The 22,126-nt window shown below is 39.2% G+C and overlaps 1 protein-coding gene across 1 annotated transcript in view; it reads left to right on the top strand.

Moving 5' to 3' along the window:
- The first annotated feature begins 7,704 nt into the window (after positions 1-7,704).
- The window catches only part of smurf1 (SMAD specific E3 ubiquitin protein ligase 1), a 91,598-nt gene continuing 77,176 nt past the window's right edge, over positions 7,705-22,126 (top strand). Inside the window, exon 1 of the mRNA XM_078557649.1 lies at positions 7,705-7,759. Within this exon, the coding sequence (XP_078413775.1) occupies positions 7,705-7,759 (55 nt within the window). The remainder of the gene's footprint in view (positions 7,760-22,126) is intronic.

Below are 22,126 nucleotides of genomic sequence, written 5' to 3'. Positions count from 1 at the left end.
ATTTTTGTTTTTATTTTGGATTTCCAGCATCTGCAGTTTTTTGCTTTTATCCAAGTGATTTTAAATCGCTGTTAATAATGAATCCTGCAACATGTTTAGATTTTTAATTAGCATTTAGCGCCTAAATTCATGGGAGCTGAGTAACAAAGCTGATTGAAGTACTATGCAGCACTCATTAATGATTAATATTTTTTATTTTATTCAGCATTACTGCCTTTTCATTCTTGTGATTGAACTTTGAGATTCAGACACTTGACATGGAAATGAGTGATATTTTGTGGTAACGTTGGAGTTGGTGCTATGCTTTAGGTGTTGAGTGTAATCAGAGCAGCAGAAAAAATGGATTGGTTCGTATCTCTTATGACCATTTGAAAGAATGCAAAAAAGACAATAGCCTGATAGTATTAGTATTCCCTTTGCCCCGTTAAATGCTATATTCACCACTTATTGCAGCTCCAAATGCCCCATCCTCTTCCAATATGCCTATGGAAGACTAAGCTTGCAACACCTTCCAGTTCCCCTTACCCCACCCACCGCTGTTCACTTGGATTCTGTCAGCTGTTCAACAATCACTGCCCCTCTCTGCAATTCATTCCAGTAGGCCTGTGAACAAGGCTCTGGCCAGCAATGCCCTCATTGTAAACCATTACTTTGGGATATTGTAGTTTTGTCTGTAACTTGGCTCATGGGTGGCTGTGGATGCTGGGCTAATTGAAATTTTTAAGCCTGAGATTGATAGGTTTTTGTTAGATAAGGCTATATGCTGAAAAGGCAGGTAAATGGAGTTGAGGTGCGATCTAATACAATGGAGGGGATGAAAGGCCTACCCTGTTCCAATGTTCCTAGCACAGCACTCTTATACAGATGCATAGGGCTGATTGTTTGCAATGTACTGTATGTATAGAATAACATGGATTTGTAGCATATTGAGGGGTTCAAATAATGTTATGATCTGTTTTAAAGGTTAAACATTATGTTCTACTATACAATTATAGTATATCAGGAAAAGCAGTATGTATTTGTTTTTGGTGCCATGGAAACTGCAGGTGAAGCTAAAGTGCTAAATAGTGAATGGGAACTGAGCATCAAGAACAAAAGTGAACAGTAGCTTGAGTAGCATCACAGATTAATTTTCATTGTATTGTAACACTTATTAAACACTAAATGATTCACACTACAATGGCATTGGTGTTTGAGGGAATTGTAATGAATCGTGTAAATGATCAGTAATGTAATATCAGTGGCACACATTATCAATGTGGGGAATGGTACTGCATTCTAATTGGACTTTAAGATGATTGTACAGCATAAAATAACCAGCTGGGGATGTTCAAGGCTCTAATTTATATATGGGGTTCAATGAGCTTGCGTTTCAGTTTTGTAACCTGCTTGCAGTTTTTTTTTACATATAGTACATATGCTACATCAGTTACATTTTTTTTTCAACAAGCTCTCATTTGATCATTCATAGCAGCATTTTGTGTTTCAGAAAATAGGTAGATCACTAGGAAAGTGCTAATACACTCTGGTGTTAAAATAATGGGTTGCATAGATTTATACAATCTCCACCAAAAATGCTGTGGCATTCTATGACATTAATAATTAGAGAAAAATAGCTTTTGAGTAGATATATCTTTGAATGCTTGTCACTGTGCCAGAAGAATAGCCACATATATGCAACTCTCCTGATATGGCTGCATTTCAATAAGTTTTTCAGTTGTTTGTCCCTGAAGCCTTGAATTGCCTATATTCCAAAATTGTAAGATTACTGAGCAATGACCTCCTGAATTTCCCCCTCCAAATCGTGCAATGTTCCCAATATCAGCATTGATGCTGGATGACTCAAGTACATCAATGTATACTCCTTTAAGCAGCCTGTAACCTATGAAACCCTGTTAAGTGACTTCACGTATATGTTGGTCCCGTTCCTATGGTCCTATAGCAAAAACTACCCCTAATTTGTAGATAGAATGTGGGACTCACCACCATAAGGAGTAGTTAAAGTGAGCAGCATAGATGCATTTAAGGGTAAGTTAGATAAACACGAGGGAGAAAGAAATAGGATATGTTGTGGGTTGGATGAGGAAGGTTGGGAGCATAATACCCAGCATGGACCTGTTGGGTTGAATGGTCTGGTACTATGCAGTATGTACTTGATGCCTGTGTCAGTCCCTATTTACGTATTACACAGCATTAACACCGTAAGTCATTCAGGCCAACTTGTTTACGCTCCACACAATCCTCCTCTTTCCCCCCCACTACCCTTCAATTAACCGCTTCAATATAACCTTGTATTCCTTTCTCCTTTATGTTTGCCTAGCTTTGCCTTGAAAACATCCATGTTGTTTGCCTTAACTAGATCTTCTGGTAGTGGGTTCTGCATTCTAACCACTCTGTGTAATGAAGTTTCTCTTGAATTCTTTATTGGATTTATTAGTTACTGTCTTATATTAATGGTTCCTGGTTCTGGACTTGCCTGCAAGTGTAAACGTCTTCTCTACTTCTAACCTATCAAACTGTTTCATAGTCATGAAGACCTCTATCAGGTTTCCTCCTCAGTCTTCTGCTCTTGAAGAATTTTGATGAAAGCAAAGAGTCATGAACAATGAAAATCACGCCTTATCTCAGTGTTACTGTTGGATGTGTTCGAGGAAAAGACTACAACCTCTCAAGACAAATTGGTTCCTGAACTTGTCCTCTTAAAAAAAACTTTTAAAAGGAGTTTGATGTATGGATGAGGATATGCACTCAGGGTGAGACTCATTGATTATTTTAATGCATTGGATAGTTTTTTAATACATATTTTAATTAAAGTTAGATTTCTGCGATAGGATAATTTTAATTTATTGTTATTACTCATTTATATGTAATTAACATACAAGTAATGTACCCAAAATTAATTTCCATACAGACAATGTGAAATTGAACTGAAATTGAATTTTCTAGAGGAAAGAAAGCCCCAAGCTGTTTGATTCTTCCTCACAGGTATAGCCTCTCAATGCTGGTATCATTTTGTAAATCTTTTTTCACCTTTTCCACTTCCTCTATATCCTTTTTAAAATACGGAGACCAGGTCTGTTCAGTGCATTTTAAGTGTAGTCTAACCATTTAACATAACTTCTCTGCTTTTCAATTCTAACCCTCTGGAAATGAACTCCAGTGCTATTTGTGTTTTTTTAATGGCCTTATTAACCTGCATCAGAGAGAAATGGAGGTTTTAAAAAATATTTTTGGGGAATACTGTTATTCTGTGAAAAGGCTGTGTGTATCTGTGTGTGCGCGTGTATGATTTAATTAAGCTGGGCACAGGTTAATAGGAGACAGGTTGTCTGGGGGGCTTAATTTTGAAAAGGATAGAGGTGTTAAGTTTGAGGTACAAATGAATAGGTTAGATCTAACATTTGCATTTTTAGATAAGTTGAGAGTTTGTTTGAATGTCAAAGGTGAGTCAGAGGTACCAAGAAACATGTTTGCATGTTGCAGGAGTTCCGTATGTGAATAGAAGGGGGGGGGGGGGGGGGGGGGTGGGGAATATATTTTATTGACCCAAACGCAAAGAAAAGATGAAACATGAAAGATCTTATATTTGGAAGGATTTGAGTTTCGAAGAGGTGTGAGAACAATGGAACCTGAGCAGAAAGGGAAGAAGGTATTTTAGAGTTACTGTGGAGAGCTTAAGGGTGCTCTAGCTGTTTGAGCTGTTAAGCTGGAGTTCTGAGATGTAGCAGCTGGAACTGTGGCTGAGAGGATGCAGTCTGAAATAACCATCCAGTCAAGGCAGAAAAGTCTTAGGCTTCAATAAACAGTTTTATTCTGAAATGTGGATTTTCCCAGCAGAGTGGAAGTGTGATACAGGACATGTGGTATGCCTTTATTGAAGTTATAGCAGTTCACCTTTGGTAATATTACTGGATTTCTTATAGTTAAACACTTTTATAAGGGAGTGTTGCCTGGAAGGTGTTTACTTGGGGTCTGACCAAGTAGAGAAACTTATTGGGGGAATGTTTTGTAAGTCTAGGTTTAACTGTGTATCTGTAACCTTGTGTGTTTAAGTTTTCTTTTATTCTTGTTAATAAAGCTTTTACTTTTAATTTTTAAAATCCCAAAAGTGTTACTGGACTTCTTTATTGCTGAGATCAGTATGTTCCCTTCTCATTTTCAGAATACAAAAAAAAGGGTATGTCCCAGTAAGCCTAGTTTTCCTCTGGGATTTGGTTTGCTCAGCAATTAACATTGGCTGTGGTCATAATGATCACATTTTAGCAGCCTAAAAAGTGTTAAAGCATGTGAGTTTGCATCCTAAAGGAAGCAGTTAAATTCATGAAATTAATCTGACTCATTGTGGCAGGGTCATCTTAAAAGGGAGATTACATGAGTGATATAAAAAGTTTCTTTTGGCATAAAAGCACTGCCATTGTTACTTGCCCTTTAGTGTCAAACTGTAATGTCAGCTCTTGTTTCAGTCTCTTTAAAAGGCACTTGGGTTCTAGGTCGTGAGCAGGAATATCACTTAAGCACATTGTATTGAAATGGATATGAAAGACTTCATGGTAAACGTCTTGTAGATTTTTGAAATCAGCAAGAAATATGATCTGAAGACAATATTTTAAACTCTTGTGGACTGATTCAGTCTTTATCTTCCAAATATTTATGCTATCAGTATCTTAATGTGGCTTTCTACGTATGTAATTAAATTTGCATAAAATTTAGCCTGACTCAGTGATATGACAGCACGATATTTACTGCCTTTTGCAGAAGACAAGAAAATATGATTGGCATTCCCAGTGGGTTACACCACAAATGAAAAGGCAACTGTTAGTCTTGTGAACTGCTATGCCGTTCATGCCACTCATAGCTCATTGGAGACTCAACTGTGCTTATGGATATTACCTTTTTGCTATGAATACAAATTAAAATTGCTGGGAGACACCAAATCATAACAAAAACATTACAAACGCTTCTATTATCATTTTGTGACTACACCATTTGTCCAGCAGATGTCACTGAACAACAACCGGGAATAGCAATCCTTGCAGAATTCCTCTCCTTAGTCCCCTTTACCATTGCCCTGCAATTTTTTTCCTTTTTCATGTACATATCCACTTCCCTTTTGAAAGTTACCATTGAATCTTCTTCCATCACCCTTTTCAGGCAGCGCAGTACAGATCATCATAACTCGCTGTGTGCAAGTTTGTTTTGTCATCTTGCCTCTTTTTTGACCAACTTTCCTAAATCTGTGTACTCTTGTTATTGACCCTTTTACCAGTGGAAACAGTTTTTCCTTATTTACTCTCTCAAAACCTTTCATGATTTTTAACACCTCTGTGAAATCCTCCCTTAAATTCTCTGCTTTAATGAGAATAATCCCAGCTTTTCTTGTCTCTCCACTGAAGTCTCACATCCCTGGTACTTTTCTAGTAAATTTTCTCTGTACCCTCTCCAACGCTTTCTCTGATCTGTGCTGAATCAGTTGGGTAGGAAGAGGGCTAATCCCAGAATTTTATTGCACAGTCCCCATTTGAATATTCTGGTGATCTTGATATGTAAGACATACAATATATGTATTTTGGACCAGGTTTTGATCATACTGATCAATGTGCCATGTGTTCAGTCTCTGGAATTTTCTCAACTGCAAATCTATCCACCTTGCCAATTTCATAAATCTTGAAATATGTAACTTTGGCCTGGTTATTTTATTTTTTGGCACAGGGTATATGAATCACTTTAAATAAGTGTCACTTCTGAGTGAGAATGGTCAATACTTGTCAGTCAAGTTTGAAATACAGCATAGCCCCAAAATAGCCAGGGCTGTCAAATGTTTGAGAATGGCGAAACCAATTTATTTTTGTTTCAGTCAGGCACCTATTTGGCACATGGAAAATAGTATCACAATACTTAAGGGAAGTCCACCTTCCAGTTGAACGTCCTGTTTGCCTGATTTGGCACACCCTCTCCTGTGTGCCCCTCCCCGCCCTGTGGGATCCAATCCACTTCTAAGGTCAGATAGCTTCAGATTTGCAATTGTAAAGACTAAGGGATGATTGGAACTTCCCCCAAATTAAACAACAAATTTTCTTAAATAACCAGTGTTAGTACTCCAGTATAGTACTGATGGAATGCTACACTGTCACAGGTTCTGTCTTTCAGATCAGAGATTAAATGGAATGCATTTGTTCTTTAGATGGCAGTAAAATTTCCCATGGCACTACTCAAAGAGGAGCAGGGGTATTCTCAGGTTATTCTTCTGACCAACATTTATTCTTCAACCAACAACCAATAGATTAACTGATCATCACCATATTGCTGTTTATGGGATCTGCTGTGCACAGGTCAGCTGCTGCATTTCCTACATGACATCGATAACTAGGGGACATAGATTTAAGGTAAGGGGCAGGTGGTTTAGAGGAGATTTGAAGAAAAAAAATTTCATCCAGAGGGTGAGGTTATCTGGAACTCACTGCTTAAAAGGGTGGTAGAGGCAGGAACCCTCACAACATTTAAGAAGTATTTAGATGAACATTTGAAACACCATAGCATATAAAGCTACGGGCCAAGTGCCTGGAATCCCAAACTGGGATTAGAGTAGATAGGGGCTTGATGACTGGTGTGGACATGTTGGGCTGAAGGGCCTCTTTCTCCATGCTGTAAAACTCTGGTTCTATAACAGTGAGTACACTTTGAAAATATTGTATTTGCTGAACCATTAGTTGCACTTTTTTCTGGAAAGTCACCTGAAATTGCTGTGTCTTACAATCTGAAAACTGTGCCCAAATGTTTGCTGAATATTTTATTTTAAAATCCTGGTGCATCTTATGGTCTGGAAAATACAGCAATTAGTTGGCTGTAAAGTACTTTGAAATGACCTGAAGCTGTGAAAGGTGCTATATAAGTGTAAGTCTTTATCGCATTTACGTTTCAGTAGACCAATTGTGGAAGTGGGACATTGGGAGACAGTGGTCATGTTATGAAACTTCTGGGAACTATATGGCCAACCATGTAAACGGTGGTCCTGGGAAATGTGGCAGCTCTGGCTGCCTGCCCTCTTTCTGTGGTCTTGTCCACTACCACCCTTACATTTGGGGTCTTCTGCCACTGTGGGGCTGTGTGGGGTATACTGGGCATTGAAAATATAATTTAATCTTAAATTTTCCTTATAGTATGGTTCAGATCCTTATTAGTAGCGTCCCTCTTTTTAAAAAAAGGTATTTATATTTGGCAACTTTGTGATGCATTAGAAAAGATAACAGGGTAACTGAAGATTGTTAAAGTGAGTATTGCCAAGCGTATGAGTAAAGTTAGACGCGCTACCGTTGCGGCATAAACCCACCACATGGGTAAAATTCTTCTGCTTTCAACTTCATGGGAAAGCCATGATGATAAAGCCATCCGGGTTACTCTGAGAATGGTACACATGGCGCCATGACGTCAGCGCGCCGCCACTGTGTGAACACGCGTGCGCGGCACCGTGACGTCAGCGCGCCGCCGCCACGCCTCTGTGCGGGTGCGCGCGCTGCAGCCACCGTCAGTTGTGTCTCGTGCGAACGCTGGTTGTTGTCGGGCTCCTAGTGTTTACCCCGGTTTATAAATCACTCACTTCCTTAAAAAAAAAACCAAAAGAAATCTATCTATCTCTCTATATATTTTTACTATTAGTGTACAGGAAAGGACCAACCTGCTGTGAAAAAAGGGGATTTTTTCTAAGTAATGTCGAATCCCGGAGCTCGAAGGAACGGGTCAAGCATTAAAATCCGGCTGACAGGTAAAAGAAGTTCAGTTCAGGCAAATGTTTGAAGTAATTTTTGTTGCTTACATATACGCGGAGGTTGGAAACACCAGGATGGAGGGAGAGAAGGAAGAGAGAGTTTGTGAAAGCAGCGCCCTGGTTGTTTATTTGAGTTGCTCTGTGCCGGGCTGGCGGCGGCGGCGGCTTCTCCCTCTGTCCAGACAAGGGGACTCGAGCCACAGGCGGCGCATGCGCGCTGGCTGCTTCCTGTCCCAGTCAGCCATTGATGGGGAAATGTCCATCTCACTGAGGGCTCAGCATTTACAATATACACATAAACCAATTGCACTGTGATTGGGAAATGTGTAGCTTTGTTACTCTATCGCGCAACAGTGTTTTTAACTTCCAGTGTGTAAAACGAGATTTTGGAGAACTTAAAACACACCAAATATTGGACCCTCTAGTTGTGAACTTGGCACCTCGGACTGTCAAATGTATTGAGGTTTCAAGTGTAATGCTTCCTATTTGTGTTGTGAGTTTATTGAATATCACTGCAAACCAGACAAGTACTGATGGTAAAGGAAAACTCAATCGTTGGCGTTCAATTTAGTGTTAGATTGGTTAATTTTATAGATTTTTTTTAATATGGCAAGAATGGAAACATCCTTTCAGCATCCACCCTGTCAAGTTCTCTCAGGATCTTATATGTTTCAATAAGATCATGCCTCAATCTTTGAAACTCCAATGGATACAGGCCCAGCCTGTCCAACCTTTCCTTGTAAGATAACATCCCACCCCAGGTATAGGTGGAGTGAGCCTTCTCTGAACTGCTTCTAATGCACTTATATTCTTTATTAAATAAGGAGACTAAAACTGTACACAGTACTTGAGATGTGGTTGCACCAATGCCCTATATAACTAGCAAAGGAGCCCTATTTTTGTATTCCATTCCGCTTGCAATAAACATTCCATTTGCCTCCCTAATCATGTGTGGTATCTGCATACTAATTTTTCCTGTTTCATGTACCAGGGCACCCAGATCCCTCTACCTTAGAGTTCCGCAATAATATGCTGCTTTTCTATTCTTTCTGCCAAAGTGGACAAGTTCACATTTTCCCATATTATGATCTATTAGCCAGATTTTTGCCCACTCAGTTAACCTATTCATGTCCCTTTGCAGACTCCTTATTCCTCTTTACAACTTACTTTCCTGCCTATCTTGGTGTCATCAGCAAATTTAGCCACCATGCATTTGGTGCCTTCATCCAAGTCATTGATATAAATTGTAAATGGTTGAGGCCCCAGCATTGATCCCTGTGTCACTCCACACATTTTGCTAACCCAAAAAAATACCTATTTATCCCTACTCTCTGCAACCTGTTAGCTAGCCAGGCCTCTTTCCATGCTAATATGTCACCCCCTACACCATGAGCTCTTATTTTACGTAGTAACTTTTGATGTGACACCTTGTCAAATGCCTGCTGAAAATCTAAGTACAGCACATCCACAGGTTCCTCTTTATCCACATTGCTTGTTACTTCCTCAAAGAACTCCAATAAATTCGTCAAACATTATTTCCCTTTCACAAAACCATGTTGACTCTGCATGATTGCATTGAGATTTTCTACGTGTCCCGCTATAACCTCCTTAGTAATAGCTTCCAGTAATTTCCCTACAACAAATGTTAAGCTATCTGGCCTGCAGTTTACTCCTTTCTGCCTCCTTCCTTTCTTGAATAGAGCAGTCACATACACTATTTTCTTATCTGATGGGACCTTTCCAGAATCTATGGAACTTTGGAAAATTAAAACCAATGCATCTACTATATCAGCATCCACTTTTTAAGGCCCTCGGTTGAAGTCCTTCAGGACCTGGGGAATTGTCAGCTTTTAGTTCTAATTTCCTTGGAGATTGTAATTGTTTTAAGTTCCTCCCTCCCTTTCACCTCCTGATTCGTAATTATTTCTGGGATGTTACTTGTATCCTCTACAGCGAAGACAGAAGCAAAATATCTGTTCACTTCATCTGCCATTTCCTTATTTTCCATGATTAATTCCTGATTCTCACTCTGGAGGACCAATGCTCACTTTACTTTTTTCCTTTTTAAATACCTGTAGGAACTCGTACTTTTATGTTCCTAGCTAGCTTTCTCTCATACTCTAGTTTCTCCCTCCTTATTAATCTTTTAGTCGTTCTTTGCTGTTCTTTATATCCTGTCCAATCTTCTGACCTGCAAATCATCTTTGTGGAATTATACGCTTTTTCTTTCAATCTGATACTATCTTCAACCTCTTTAGTTAGCTACGGATTGTGTGTCCTTCCTTTAGAGTCTTTCTTTCTGACTGGAATGTATCTTTTCTGAGTATTCTGAAATATCTCCTTAAATGTCTTCTGCTGCATCTCTATTGACCTATCCCTTAACCTAATTTCTTAGTTCACTTTAGCCAGCTCTGTCTTCATGCCCTCATAATTGCCCTTATTTAAGTTTAAAATGCTAGTTTTAGATCCAGTCTCCCCACCGCACCCCCAAACTGAATGAGGAATTCAATTGTATTATGATCACTGCTACGTAGGGGTGCCTTCACTAAGAGGTCATTAATTAATCCTGTCTCATTGCACAATACCAGATTTAGTATAGCCTGCTCTCTGGTTGGTGCTGAAGCACACTTCTCTAAGAAACTGTCCTGAAAACATTCTGGCAAAGGTAGCCTGGATGAGCTCACAATCTGATTGTTCCATTTTATATGTAGATTAAAATCACCCATGATTATCACCGTACCTTTCTCACAAGCCCCCATTATTTCTTCCTGTATACCTCATCCTACGGTGTGGTTACTGTTGGGGGCCTAAAACCACTCCAACAAGAGACTTCTTATGGTTACAATTTCTCAAATCTACCCAAACTGATTCTACATCTTGATCTCCAGAACAAAACTCATCTCTGTCTATTGTACCAACGTCATCCTTAATTAACAGAGCTACCCTCCACCTTTTCCTAGCTTCCTGTCCTTCCTAAATGTCATGTACCATTGAATATTCAGGTCCCAGTCTTAGCCATTACAGAGACATAGCTGCAGAATGACAATCAGATCATACACATTTATTCTGTTTATGCTCTCAGTTCATATGTTTTGTTATGAATGCTATGTGCATTCAGATACAGAGCCTTTTAGTTCTATCTTCTTACTTTTTTGTAACCTCTAGCCTTATCTGCTGGTGCACTCTTAGGTTTGTACACTCTGTCCCTTCCTGCTACACTTTGATCATCATTTCCCTTATTCCTACCTTGCTCTTTTGACTTTTCTTCTCTGTTTAATTTATCAGATCTTCCCAAACTTGATTCCTTGTCCCCACTATTTAGTTTAAAGCCCTCTTAATTGCCCTAGTTATACGACTCACCAGAACACTCGTCCCTGCACGGCTCAGGTGAAGACCGTTCCAACGGTACCGCTTCCACTTTCCCCAGTACTGGTGCCTGTGTGCCATGAATTGAAACCAGTTTCTCCCGCACCAATCTTTGAGCCACGCATTTAACTCTCTAATCTCATTAACCCTACACCAATTTGCTCATAGTTTACGTAGTAATCCAGAGATTATTACCTTTAAGGTTCTGCTTTTTAATTTAACTCTTAGCTGCTCATATTCCCTCAGCAGAACCTATTTCCTAGTTCTACCTGTCCTTGGTACCCACGTGGACCACAACCATTGGACCCTTCCCCTCCCACTGCATGTTCCTCTCCAACCCGGAGCAGATGTCCTGAACCCTGGCACTAGAACGGGCAGGCAACACAGCCTTCAGGACTCCCGCTCTCAACTGCAGAGAAATGTTCCTGTCTGCCTGACCACACTGTCCCCTAGATTGAATGGCTTTTGCCTCCTAAATCACTGGTCATTACAATTACTGATTGTGATATCACAGGAAAACAGATAAGTGATTGGTTGGTGAATGTTTTTCTATTTTATCTTCAAAACTCATCTAATTTATTGGTACAAAGTATCCAGGTAACTTTCCCCCTCCCTGATGCATCTCAAGTGTTTGCAACTCGGCCTCCAGCTCAGTGACTCTGAGCCAAAGCTCCTCAAGCCACCGACACTTACTGCAGACATGTTTGCCCTCGATCACACCAGTGTCCAGGATCTCACATTCTACAGTCACAACATATCACCTGTCCTGACATCTTTATTATGTGTTAATTAATTTATAATTAATAAACACTGTTACTCCCAATAACCTTTACTACTGCTAGTAAACCTTACTACAACCAATAAAATCTTACAATTACTAATAAATTAGATGAGTTTTGAAGATAAACTAGAAAAATATTCACCAATCAATCACTGTTTTCCTGTGATATCACAATCAATAATAATGCCTAATGATTCAGATGAAATATGCACCAATTGTAGGAGATGCAAGAGGTGACTGCATCGCTAGAATTTGTGTTTCTCAACATTTGTCAAATAAATCTTCCTGTTTTCAACAAGTCTGGGATAACATAATTGGTGTTTATCAGTTCTTGATATTTTTAGGTAAGATTGCTAACCTTTTACTTAAATGTCAGAGCTAAATGTATCATGTGCGACTACATGGACTCTGAAACTTCTTGTAATTATTTTGACTTGTTAGTACATTAAATCTGTATTTACTGCTTTGGACAAAAATCTGATTGTTATGGCAGAAGATAAACAATTAGTCTTACAAGTAAGGATTTCTTATTCAACTTTGACTTTCACTCCTTATAATTCAGTGAAGTTGAATTCATCAGCATTTTCTGATTGGTCAAACTTCTCAATTTTTGTTATATACCTTTTTAATGTTTTGTGTTAGCTAGTAATATAATTTAGTGTAATTTGGAAAAGATATAGTATTCCAAAGCGAATAATATGCCATATATTGTCCATTTCCTCAAAAATGTATATATAGAAGATCAAAGTGAACCTCACATCCAGCATCAGTTAATTTTCACGTCATTTGCCACAACTCTTGCTCTCCATTTCCTCATTTTTTTTATTTTGGTATTTGGAATTTTTTTTCAAATTTCAATAGTTTGCAAAAGTAAAGTTGTTTCTTTTGAACTTAATACCCATCATATCTTATTTCTTGTTATACTTAGTTGTTTTTATTTGTTCTTGGAGTGTAACCCACCTTAAGTTACCCTGAGAAGCTGGTGATGGATCTTCTTCTTGAGTTAACTTAGCCCCTGTGGTGATGTTGCAACCGCAGCAGTATTACGGAGGAAATTCCAAGATTTTCAGCCAGCGACAATGGAGGACTAGCAATATATATTCAAGCATATGACTTGGAGGTGATGGTGTTATCATGTATTAATGCTCTTGTCCATCTTGATGATTGAGTTCGTAGGGCTGGGAGGTGCTGTCCAAGTAACATTGGTCAGTTCATGCATCCTGTAGATTGTAGCTGCAGTATGTACTGTGTGCTATCTGTGGTAGGACCATGGGTATTGAGCTCAAATGCAAGGGTGCCAATCAAATTAACTTCTTTATTCTGGCTGGTGTCAAGCTTCTCAAGTGCTGTTGAGGCTGTATTTATCCAGTGAGTGGTGAGTATTCCACCATGTTCCTGACTTGGAGTCTTGTAGATGGTGGGTAGACTTTGAGAGTTCATAAACCGAGACACTCATCACACTCACCCTGGTCAAGGATGATGCCCTGCAGGAATTTGGTGATGGATGCCCTGGCCATCATCATGTTGTTCAGTCAGGGTTGATGGCTGGGCCTTTACTAAGTCTGAGAGTGATCACAAGGCTATGGAACAGGGAACTGACTATTTAACACTGAATCCCATGCTCCAAATAGTTCCCAATGTCTGCATCAACAAGGGATGACCCAATTATATCAATGTGTGCTTTATTAGTAGCTTGTACCTATCTCACATCTTCAGACTCAGCCTTACATAGGATATACGGGACAGAAACAGTCCATTTGGCCCAATTAGTCTATGTCAGTGTTTATGCTCCACTCAACCTCCTCCCATCTTTTCTGTAAATCTATCAATGTAACCTGCTATTCCCTTCTCTTTCATATACTTGACTTTGCATATGTGTTGGTATTTCTTGATTTAAAAAAAAATGCCATCCGTGGGTTAGAAACTTTCTTTTCACGGCTGGCACCGACGTTGAAATATAATTCAACTCAATGTGATGGAGCTCTGATCTGCAAATAAAATGGCTCTATATGAAATCAGCTTTGCCTTGGCCCTAACCTCTGGAATTTCTGCCATTCATCCTCTCTCTTGCTTGAAGGCATTCCTTTCAACTACCTCTTTGAAAAAGTATTTGGTCAGCTAGCCTGATCTCATTATGTGGCTTGACATTAAATTTGTTTCATAACACTTCTGTAAAGTGCCTTGGAATCTTTTATTAAGTTAAAAGTGCTTTACAAATGCAATTCTATTGTCTGTAATGAATCTTGCATATTTCGTCTAGTTTTGTCTGCAGATGGAGTTTTTCTCTTCTCAACCTTGTGATTAGCTTCCATTCGACCTACAAAGACCCACTCATTACATCCTTCCATCTTCCTTTTGTAATATCTCATCTCGGGATCTGCGCACACCTTGCACCAACCATTCTGTTTGCTTCCAGACTCAACCTTACATGGGATATATGGCACAGGAAAGGGCCATTCAGCCCAATCAGTCCATGTTGGTCCACTCGAGCCTCCTTCCATCTTTCCTCATCTAAATCTATTCATCGTAGCTCTCTGTTATCTTCTCCCTCATATGGTTGACTAGCTTCCCCTTAAATGTATCTACACTATTTGCTTTAACCACTCCCTGTTGTAGCGAGTTTCACATCCTCACCACTCCTTGGATAAAGAAGTTTCTTCTGAATTCCCTGTTGGAGTCTTTGGTGACTGTCTTATATTGATGGTCTCTAGTTATGCTCTCCTCCACAAGAGGAAAGATTCTCTCTATCCACGTTATCGAAATCTTTCATAATTTAAAGACCATTATTAACTCACCCCTTAGCCCTCTTTTTTCAAGAGAAAGGGTCTGCATATCCTTTCCTGATATATATACCCACTCAATACTGGTATCATGCTTGTAATACTTCTCTGCACCCTCTCCAATGCCCCATATCCTTTTTATAATATGGCGATCAGAACTGCACGCAGTGCTCAGTATTTGGTCCATCCAAGATGTGACACAGATTTAGTATAACTTCCCTACTTTTCAATTCTATACCTCTAGAAATAAAGCCTAGTGCTTGATTTGCTAGTTTTTCTGGTAATCTTTTCATGCTAATCTGTGGTGCAACTTTAAGTGATTGGTGTATCTTTACTCCAAGATCCCTTTGTTCCTCTACACCACTTAGACTCGCACCTTCCAGGTAATAAGTGATCTCCCTATTCTTCCCACCAAAATGCACTACCTCACACTTATCTGCGCTAAACTTCATTTGCCAATTTAGTTATATCCTGTTGTAATTTTTTTGCAGTCCCTCTCAGTATTGACTGTTTTCCCCCACCCACCAATTTGGTATCATCCACAAATGTAGAAATTATGGCTTTTGATTTCAAAGTCCAAATTGTTGATATAAATTGTGAACAGCAGTGGTCTCAGCAATGATCCTTGTAGAATACCACTTGCCACTTGAAATAACTGCCCTTCACTCCCGCTCTCTGCCTTCTGTCTTGAAGCCAGCTAACAATCCAGTTTGCTACTTATCCCCTGACTCCACATCGCATTACCTTTGTCTACTCTCTGTTACTGCCTCAAAAAATTCAATAAAGTTGGCCAAACAAGATTTTCCCTTCTAAAATCTATGCTGCTGAGTCATTATATCTTTTCTCATCTAGATGTTCTTTTATTCTCTCCTTTAGTAAGGATTCAATTATTTTCCCTGCCACCAATGTTAAGCTGAGAGGTCTATAGTTCCATCCCCCATCTTAAATATAGGAATTACATTAGCTATCTGCCAGTCATCTGGCATGACACCTTTCTCTGAAGAATTATTAAATATGTGTAGCATTGCCTCTGCTGTCCCTTCCCTAGATTCTTTTAAGATGCATGGATATAATCCATCTGGCCTAGGGGCTTTATCATCTTTGAGTTTTATTAGTTTGTTCAATGCATCCCTTTTTTTATTTTAAATACATTCATCTCATTGAGCATCTCATCATTCAATGTCATGTCCACCTCCCTGGTAAATACTGAAGTGAAATAATTGTTCAATATTTCTGCCATTGCTCTATCTTTACCCATGGTATTATCCTGTCCCTTAATGGCCCTATTCCCATCCCAGTATTTTTTTTTGTATTGATGTGCCTGCAAAATATTTTACTATTTTTATGTCCCTTGGTAGTTTAATTTCATAGTTCCTCTTTGCCTTCCTAATTGTTTTTTGACTTCTGTCCTAATGTCTTTGTGTTCCATCTTATCATGCACTGCTTTCTGTCTATGTATTTAATGTATGCCTCTTTCCTGATGTGCAATTCATCCATTGAGTCTCACCAGTGTTTAGTTTGGTCTTTCCTTTTAGTAGAAAATATTTTCCCTGTTCTTTTGTTCAACACCATTTTAAATGTTCCCCATTGTTGTTCTACATTATTGTTTGCCAATATTGTTGCCCACTTTATTTTCTCAAGTTTTATTCTCAGCCCCTCAAATCAGCTCCAACCCTCATTCAGATCTCTAAACCAAGGCTCCACAGCAATAATGATTGATGACATTTTTATTTTTGAAAACATCGTCACAAGCGTTTCATTGATTTAAAATCTTGTACAAATGAAAGAATGTACAAATTTAACTAATGCTCTTTTATGGCCTAGTTGATGCTGCTCACGAATAAAATATAGGACTTAGGTTTTGCTTGTCCGAACCTCTACAATCACAGTGGTTTCTGCGCTGGGCACCCAAGCTTCAGCTTGTTTAGATGCTGGTGGAGAGCTTTGACTATTGTGCTGTTTAAACTAAAGTAGTTCTTTCACACACAGGTAAGTTATGCTCCCGTACTTGCCACTAATAGGCCAGACCATGGTTCTCAGCACTGTTGCAGAAGAACTGCATTACCCTGACTCATTCAACAGCATGGAACTGGAACATTTTAGTATTGGAACTGTCATGGTTTTCAGCCTTCTAACATACAACTTTCCCAGCATGTTTTTTTGCAAATTGTGCATCCAACATGTACATCAACCTCCTTGCAACTATTCCTTTGAGACAATTAAGTTGCTTTTTTTTCAAGATTTCCTCCCCTCTTTTTTGCTCCCTTGTCCATTTTCTTACTTCTTCCTGTTATGTTCCTTCCATTTGATTTTTTTGTTTCCTGAACTTTTAATCCCCCTTCTAAATGGTTGCTTCGCCCGCATGCCAACTCTGATCACTAAATTTTTCAGACCGTTCTTCCAGCAATTACCTGGAGTCCTTCAGGAACGTTTTCTTTTGCTCCAAAAAAGTGGTTGAAACAAAGACTTTGGGACTTTAGGTGTGAGTTGGAGAAGGACCTGAAAAAGCCAGCTTGTTGCAGCAGTGTGAGGGAAGTCTGTAGGCACAAGTCAGAGTCAGGCTTGGGAGCACTTGTGGAGGAGTGATCTGGAAAGGTGGCCAACAATAACTGAATGATTTAACTAATTTTATCTGTTTTCAAGGAAAAATTAGTAAACGGTTATCCTAGATAAATCAGAGCTCAGATTGTGACCACATGGTATCCATAGGGTAATCTCACCACTTAAATTGAACAGATTGCTGAACAGTTATTTATCCACCATTTGTAAAAAAATTACATGATAACTTGTCCTGTAGCTCATTAATTAAACAGTTATGCTCAGAACTGTTTATCTGCATTAGTTCATTCATGGGCAGCCCAGCTGGCATTAACATGCATACAAATCTTGTAATCAAAGAGACAAGCTAATATTTTCTATTATGTTAAATGTGTGTGTTATTGACTGTACATGAAGGAGGTTAAATGTTGTGAAATTACCCTTGGATGTTTAAGTTCTGCTACCGCTAAAACGTAAAAATTCTTCAGATTGGTAAAATGTAAGAGTTTTTATTTGGGTTGGAGTCCAACTTGAAATGAAGCAAAATATATCAGTGAGTCACAGAGTCATTTATGGCACAGGAGAAGGCTATTTGGCTCATCGAGTCCATGCCAGCTCCCCACAGCGCTGTCCCACTCCCCCGCTCTGTCCCCTTAGCCCTGCAAGTTTATTTCTTTCAAGTGCCCATCCAGTTTCTGCATCCACCACCTTCGTGGGCAGCGAGTTCCAGGTCATTACCATTCGTTGTGTAAAAAGGCTGTTCCTCAGATTCCCTCAGCCTCTCTTGCCCAAAATCTGAAAACTGTGTCCCCTAGTCCTTGTACCATGAGTTTACGGGAAGAGCTTTTCAATGTCAGCCTTATCTAAACCTGTCATAATCTTGAAAACATCCATCAAATCTCTCTTTAATTTCCTTAGCTTCAAGGAGAACAGCCCCACCCTTTCCAACCTAACCTTGTAATTCAAACCCCCCCCCAAACCCTGGAACCATTCTGATAAATCTCCTCTGACTGGTTACAGATTATTTGCATTCTTATCGGTAGGAAATTTTTGATTGATTTTCTCGGTCTTCTCTCAAATTGTGAATAGCACTTTCTGCCAGAGCTCCTTGTTTCAATGAAAGCAAGTTATTTTTATTTGTTTAAGGTTTGGACAAATAGTCCTGGGTTCTTCCTCTTGATGTTAAATTTGAATAGACTTACAGCTACTTCAGAGAAAAATATTAATTGAATGAGAGTCTTACCTTTAATCAAACTGTTGAAAATCATGTTTCTGTTAGTTTTTTAAAAATTGACTTATGAATGCTAATCTCTTTGAGAGCTTCTGATGGTGATTGTGAAGGATCACAAATTGATTCTGAGAGATATGCAATTAATGAGCTACATCAGTCTCCTCAATGCACACTACAGTACAGCACTAAGGAATATGGAATACAAGGTCTACTCCATTATGTTTACTGATTTTTGGCTGGGCAGCAATTGATAACAGTTGGTCTCAACTTAGTGAGTTAGGGAATAGAAAAATGCTTGGCCACTTGTTCTTTCTCCCAATTACTGTCTCCTGAAACATAGTTGGGAAAAAATACATTGTGGATGCTGGCTGGGAGTGGATTGGGTTTAACTATGATGCAGAATAACAATATTCACCATCTCGTCTGGCATGTGAATGGTATTTGAGTGGGGTACTGTACGACTGCCAGTGCTAATTGAATACCAGAGAGAATTGAAAAGAGGAACTTGGTGAAGAAGAGATGAGCAGCATCATACTCCTCCATGTCAGTTTTGTCAGTGCTAAACAAAATTAAGAATGCAAATAGTTTAAATGTTTTGATTCTCTTCTCCTGACCCCACTCTAAATAAACTGCTGATATGGAGATGAACTTGAGTTAATCTACTGCCACTTTTGTTGAAATAAACTGTGCTACAATGTTGGGTGTTTTTTAATTAGGATGGCATGGTTTTAAATAAGTTAAATTGCACAGCACTTCCAGTATTATTTGTTAATTGCATCTTTACCCGTCTTGCCATTGTTTGCAAAAGCTAGATCATAGCAAGCACTGCTGGGCTCTGCCAGAACTGGCCGCTATTTCAAGAACGTCTTAGAATGTAAAGAGAAAACACCTGACTTTATTCACCATCACCAACCACCTCTGTAAACTCCTCTTCCATGCTCCCTCTATCCTCACCTTCAGTGATGTGCGAGGAGCTCATGTCACTAAGATTGAGATTATCCATTCAGCTGCCTCTGCTGTTCCCTTCCTTCCCTTGCGCACTTAAGGCAAACTTATTCCAAGGTGGCGAGAGCCAGCTTAACAGATAGTATTGACCTTAGTGACAAAAAATCTACCCCCAACTTCCCTGCTTTTGCAAACTCCACCCCATCTTCCATTCCCCCACAAGATCACTGAACTTGTTTGTGCCTCCATACCCTGTATCCATATGTCCTGCAACTCCATGTTTGGACCTCACCACTGGAGTTTTTACTCTCATCATGGTATTGAAAAGGCCCTAATGAAAGACACAAATGACATTTTGTGACTGATGTTCTGCACTCTCCATTCTTGTCCTTCTTGACATGTCTGCAGCCTTTGACATAGTTGACCACACAATGCTCCATTGTTATATCATTGTTGTCCAGCTGAGTGGGACTGCCCTTGCCTGTTTCCACACTTGCATTTGCAGTTGTTGCCTGAGAATTTCCTACAATGGTTTCTCTTCCTGTCCCTGCACTGTTGCTTATGGCACCTCCAAAGATCTATCCTTGGCCCCCTCCCTTTGTCATCTACATGTTTTACAAATATAACATCAGCTTTCAAATGTACGTTGATGACACAGAACCTTGACTCCACCATCATTTCTCTTGAGCCTGGCAAACTGTCAAACTGCTTGTCCAGTATCCAGGGAGCTTTGGATTTGTTTGTCCTACCTTTCCCCCTCATGGAAATGTACAGCAATTTTCTCCTCTGTAAAGGCATCCCATTTTCCGTTATAGTTTTACCCGATAATCTATGCACCTGCCCCAGTGAAATTGGTCCTCTCCAGTCTAGAATTTTTAATTTAGATTGCTCCTTGTCCTATTCCCTGGATAACCGAAACACTTGACCTACCTAATTCCCCAGAACCAGATCCAGCAATGCCTCCTTCCTCATTGGACCAGAAACATACTGATTAAGAAAATTCCCTTGAACACTCTTCAGAAACTCTTCCCCTCTCTGTCTTTTAAATGATTGCTATCACAACCTATAATAGGATAATTAAAGTCCATGAATTGAATTGAATGCTGTAGCAGGCCCAATATGCTAAATGGCCTAATCCTGCTTCTGTGTTCCTAAAATTCAGTGAAAATGAAGAACATGAAATTATTGCACCTCTATAACTACAGTTTTGCACCCAGTTAATGTATTATTAGTTTCTAAACTAATGTGGAGATTACTCATTTGAGTGTCTCATTCTGAATTTATCAGAACTTGTTAGATTGCTGCTATAATTTCCCCATTGCTTGAAAAATTTAAAATGCCTTATTCTTACTGTTTAACCTCTCTCTTCATTTTAGCAAAATAGTAATTTTAATGAAAATGTGTATTTGGAAATAGCAGAATGGAAAGATGCAAACTTCCTTGAAGTGCTGCTTCAAAATGAATAAAATTTACTTTTGGTTTACTTACTGGAGATTTCCTCTATGTTGAAAAATATGTAAATCTTCCCCAGATAGCAAAATGATTAAGTATTTTATAGTTGTAATCCTGAATTGTTAGCAGAAATGAGTAACCTGATTTTGATCAGAGCTTTAACTTTGAGATTGCATTTTCCTTTCTTTTGTTCTGTTTGCTTTGTATTGCTGAATAAATAAGCACAAACCCAATAGGCAAAAATAATGCAGCAAAATACCCCTGTTATTGTTGTTTGAAAATGCAGCCTTCCATTGGAATGTTTTAGATAGGGACTTGCTTGTCTGACCTAGATTAGTTTGAATCATTTCAGTGGAATCTGTTACTGCAGTAGCAGTTACACAAGTGGTGCATGGGGATTACATCCATTGAGGAACTAAGAGTGCAGATGACTTTTGCTGCTGCATAAATCTGGGCCATCCATTAACATCTAAGCTAGGGCTCAGTTTGAATAAATTTAATCAAGTGGCTCATCAAACTTTCCTTTCTTAAAATGTGGTTTCAGACAATTTTACTAGTGTCTTACAGTCCATTTTTAATTCTACAAAACAGGGACTACCTAGTTTCTGATGCCTTGTCTATTTGGCCATTCTTCAAATTTAACATTCCACCCTACATGAGCATCGAACTATACCAACCACAGTAGTACCAGGCTGGATTACTGATCCATGCCAAGTCAGCTTCATCTGAAGTTAGAGGCTAAAAATTGGTCTCGTGGAGACTTGGAATGTACAGAAAAGCCAGGTTTTCCCTTATTGGCCACTGTTTTGTAATGCCTGCTGAGAAACATGAACATCTCGAAGGGGAGGTGATTCCAGTGGTTGATTACCCCAATGATACACATTTCACATTCATTTTTGATCCTTTCAGTTCAATTCCAGATGCCAAACAACTGATGCTGTCTTTCTTGCTGAGCTGCACATTTGACCACCTGGCCTTCCAAAGCTGCTTCAATGGTAGTGCTGTCTCTTCCCCTTCTCTGGCATCTTTTCCATCAAGCACCTCATTTTATTTTGCCCTTCCTGCATCTCCTTTAAAAAAGCTTGTATACTCTTCCACCCAAGACTCACATGAGTTTCTTTCTAAAATACCCATTCTTCTTTCCTCTCTTGATGTCTGGATTGGGTAACTCATCCTTAGCAACTTCAATCTCAATCTCAGCTCAATTTATTTCCTCTCTTCTGAATTCATTGCCCTCCTGTCCTCCCTAAATCTCTGCCTCTACATGTAAA

The sequence above is a fragment of the Cetorhinus maximus genome, chromosome 15 (assembly GCF_964194155.1).
Source record: "Cetorhinus maximus chromosome 15, sCetMax3.hap1.1, whole genome shotgun sequence".
NCBI lineage: Eukaryota > Metazoa > Chordata > Chondrichthyes > Lamniformes > Cetorhinidae > Cetorhinus > Cetorhinus maximus.
Note: the sequence above shows the minus strand (reverse complement) of the source record. Positions and strands in the feature narration are given on the sequence as shown.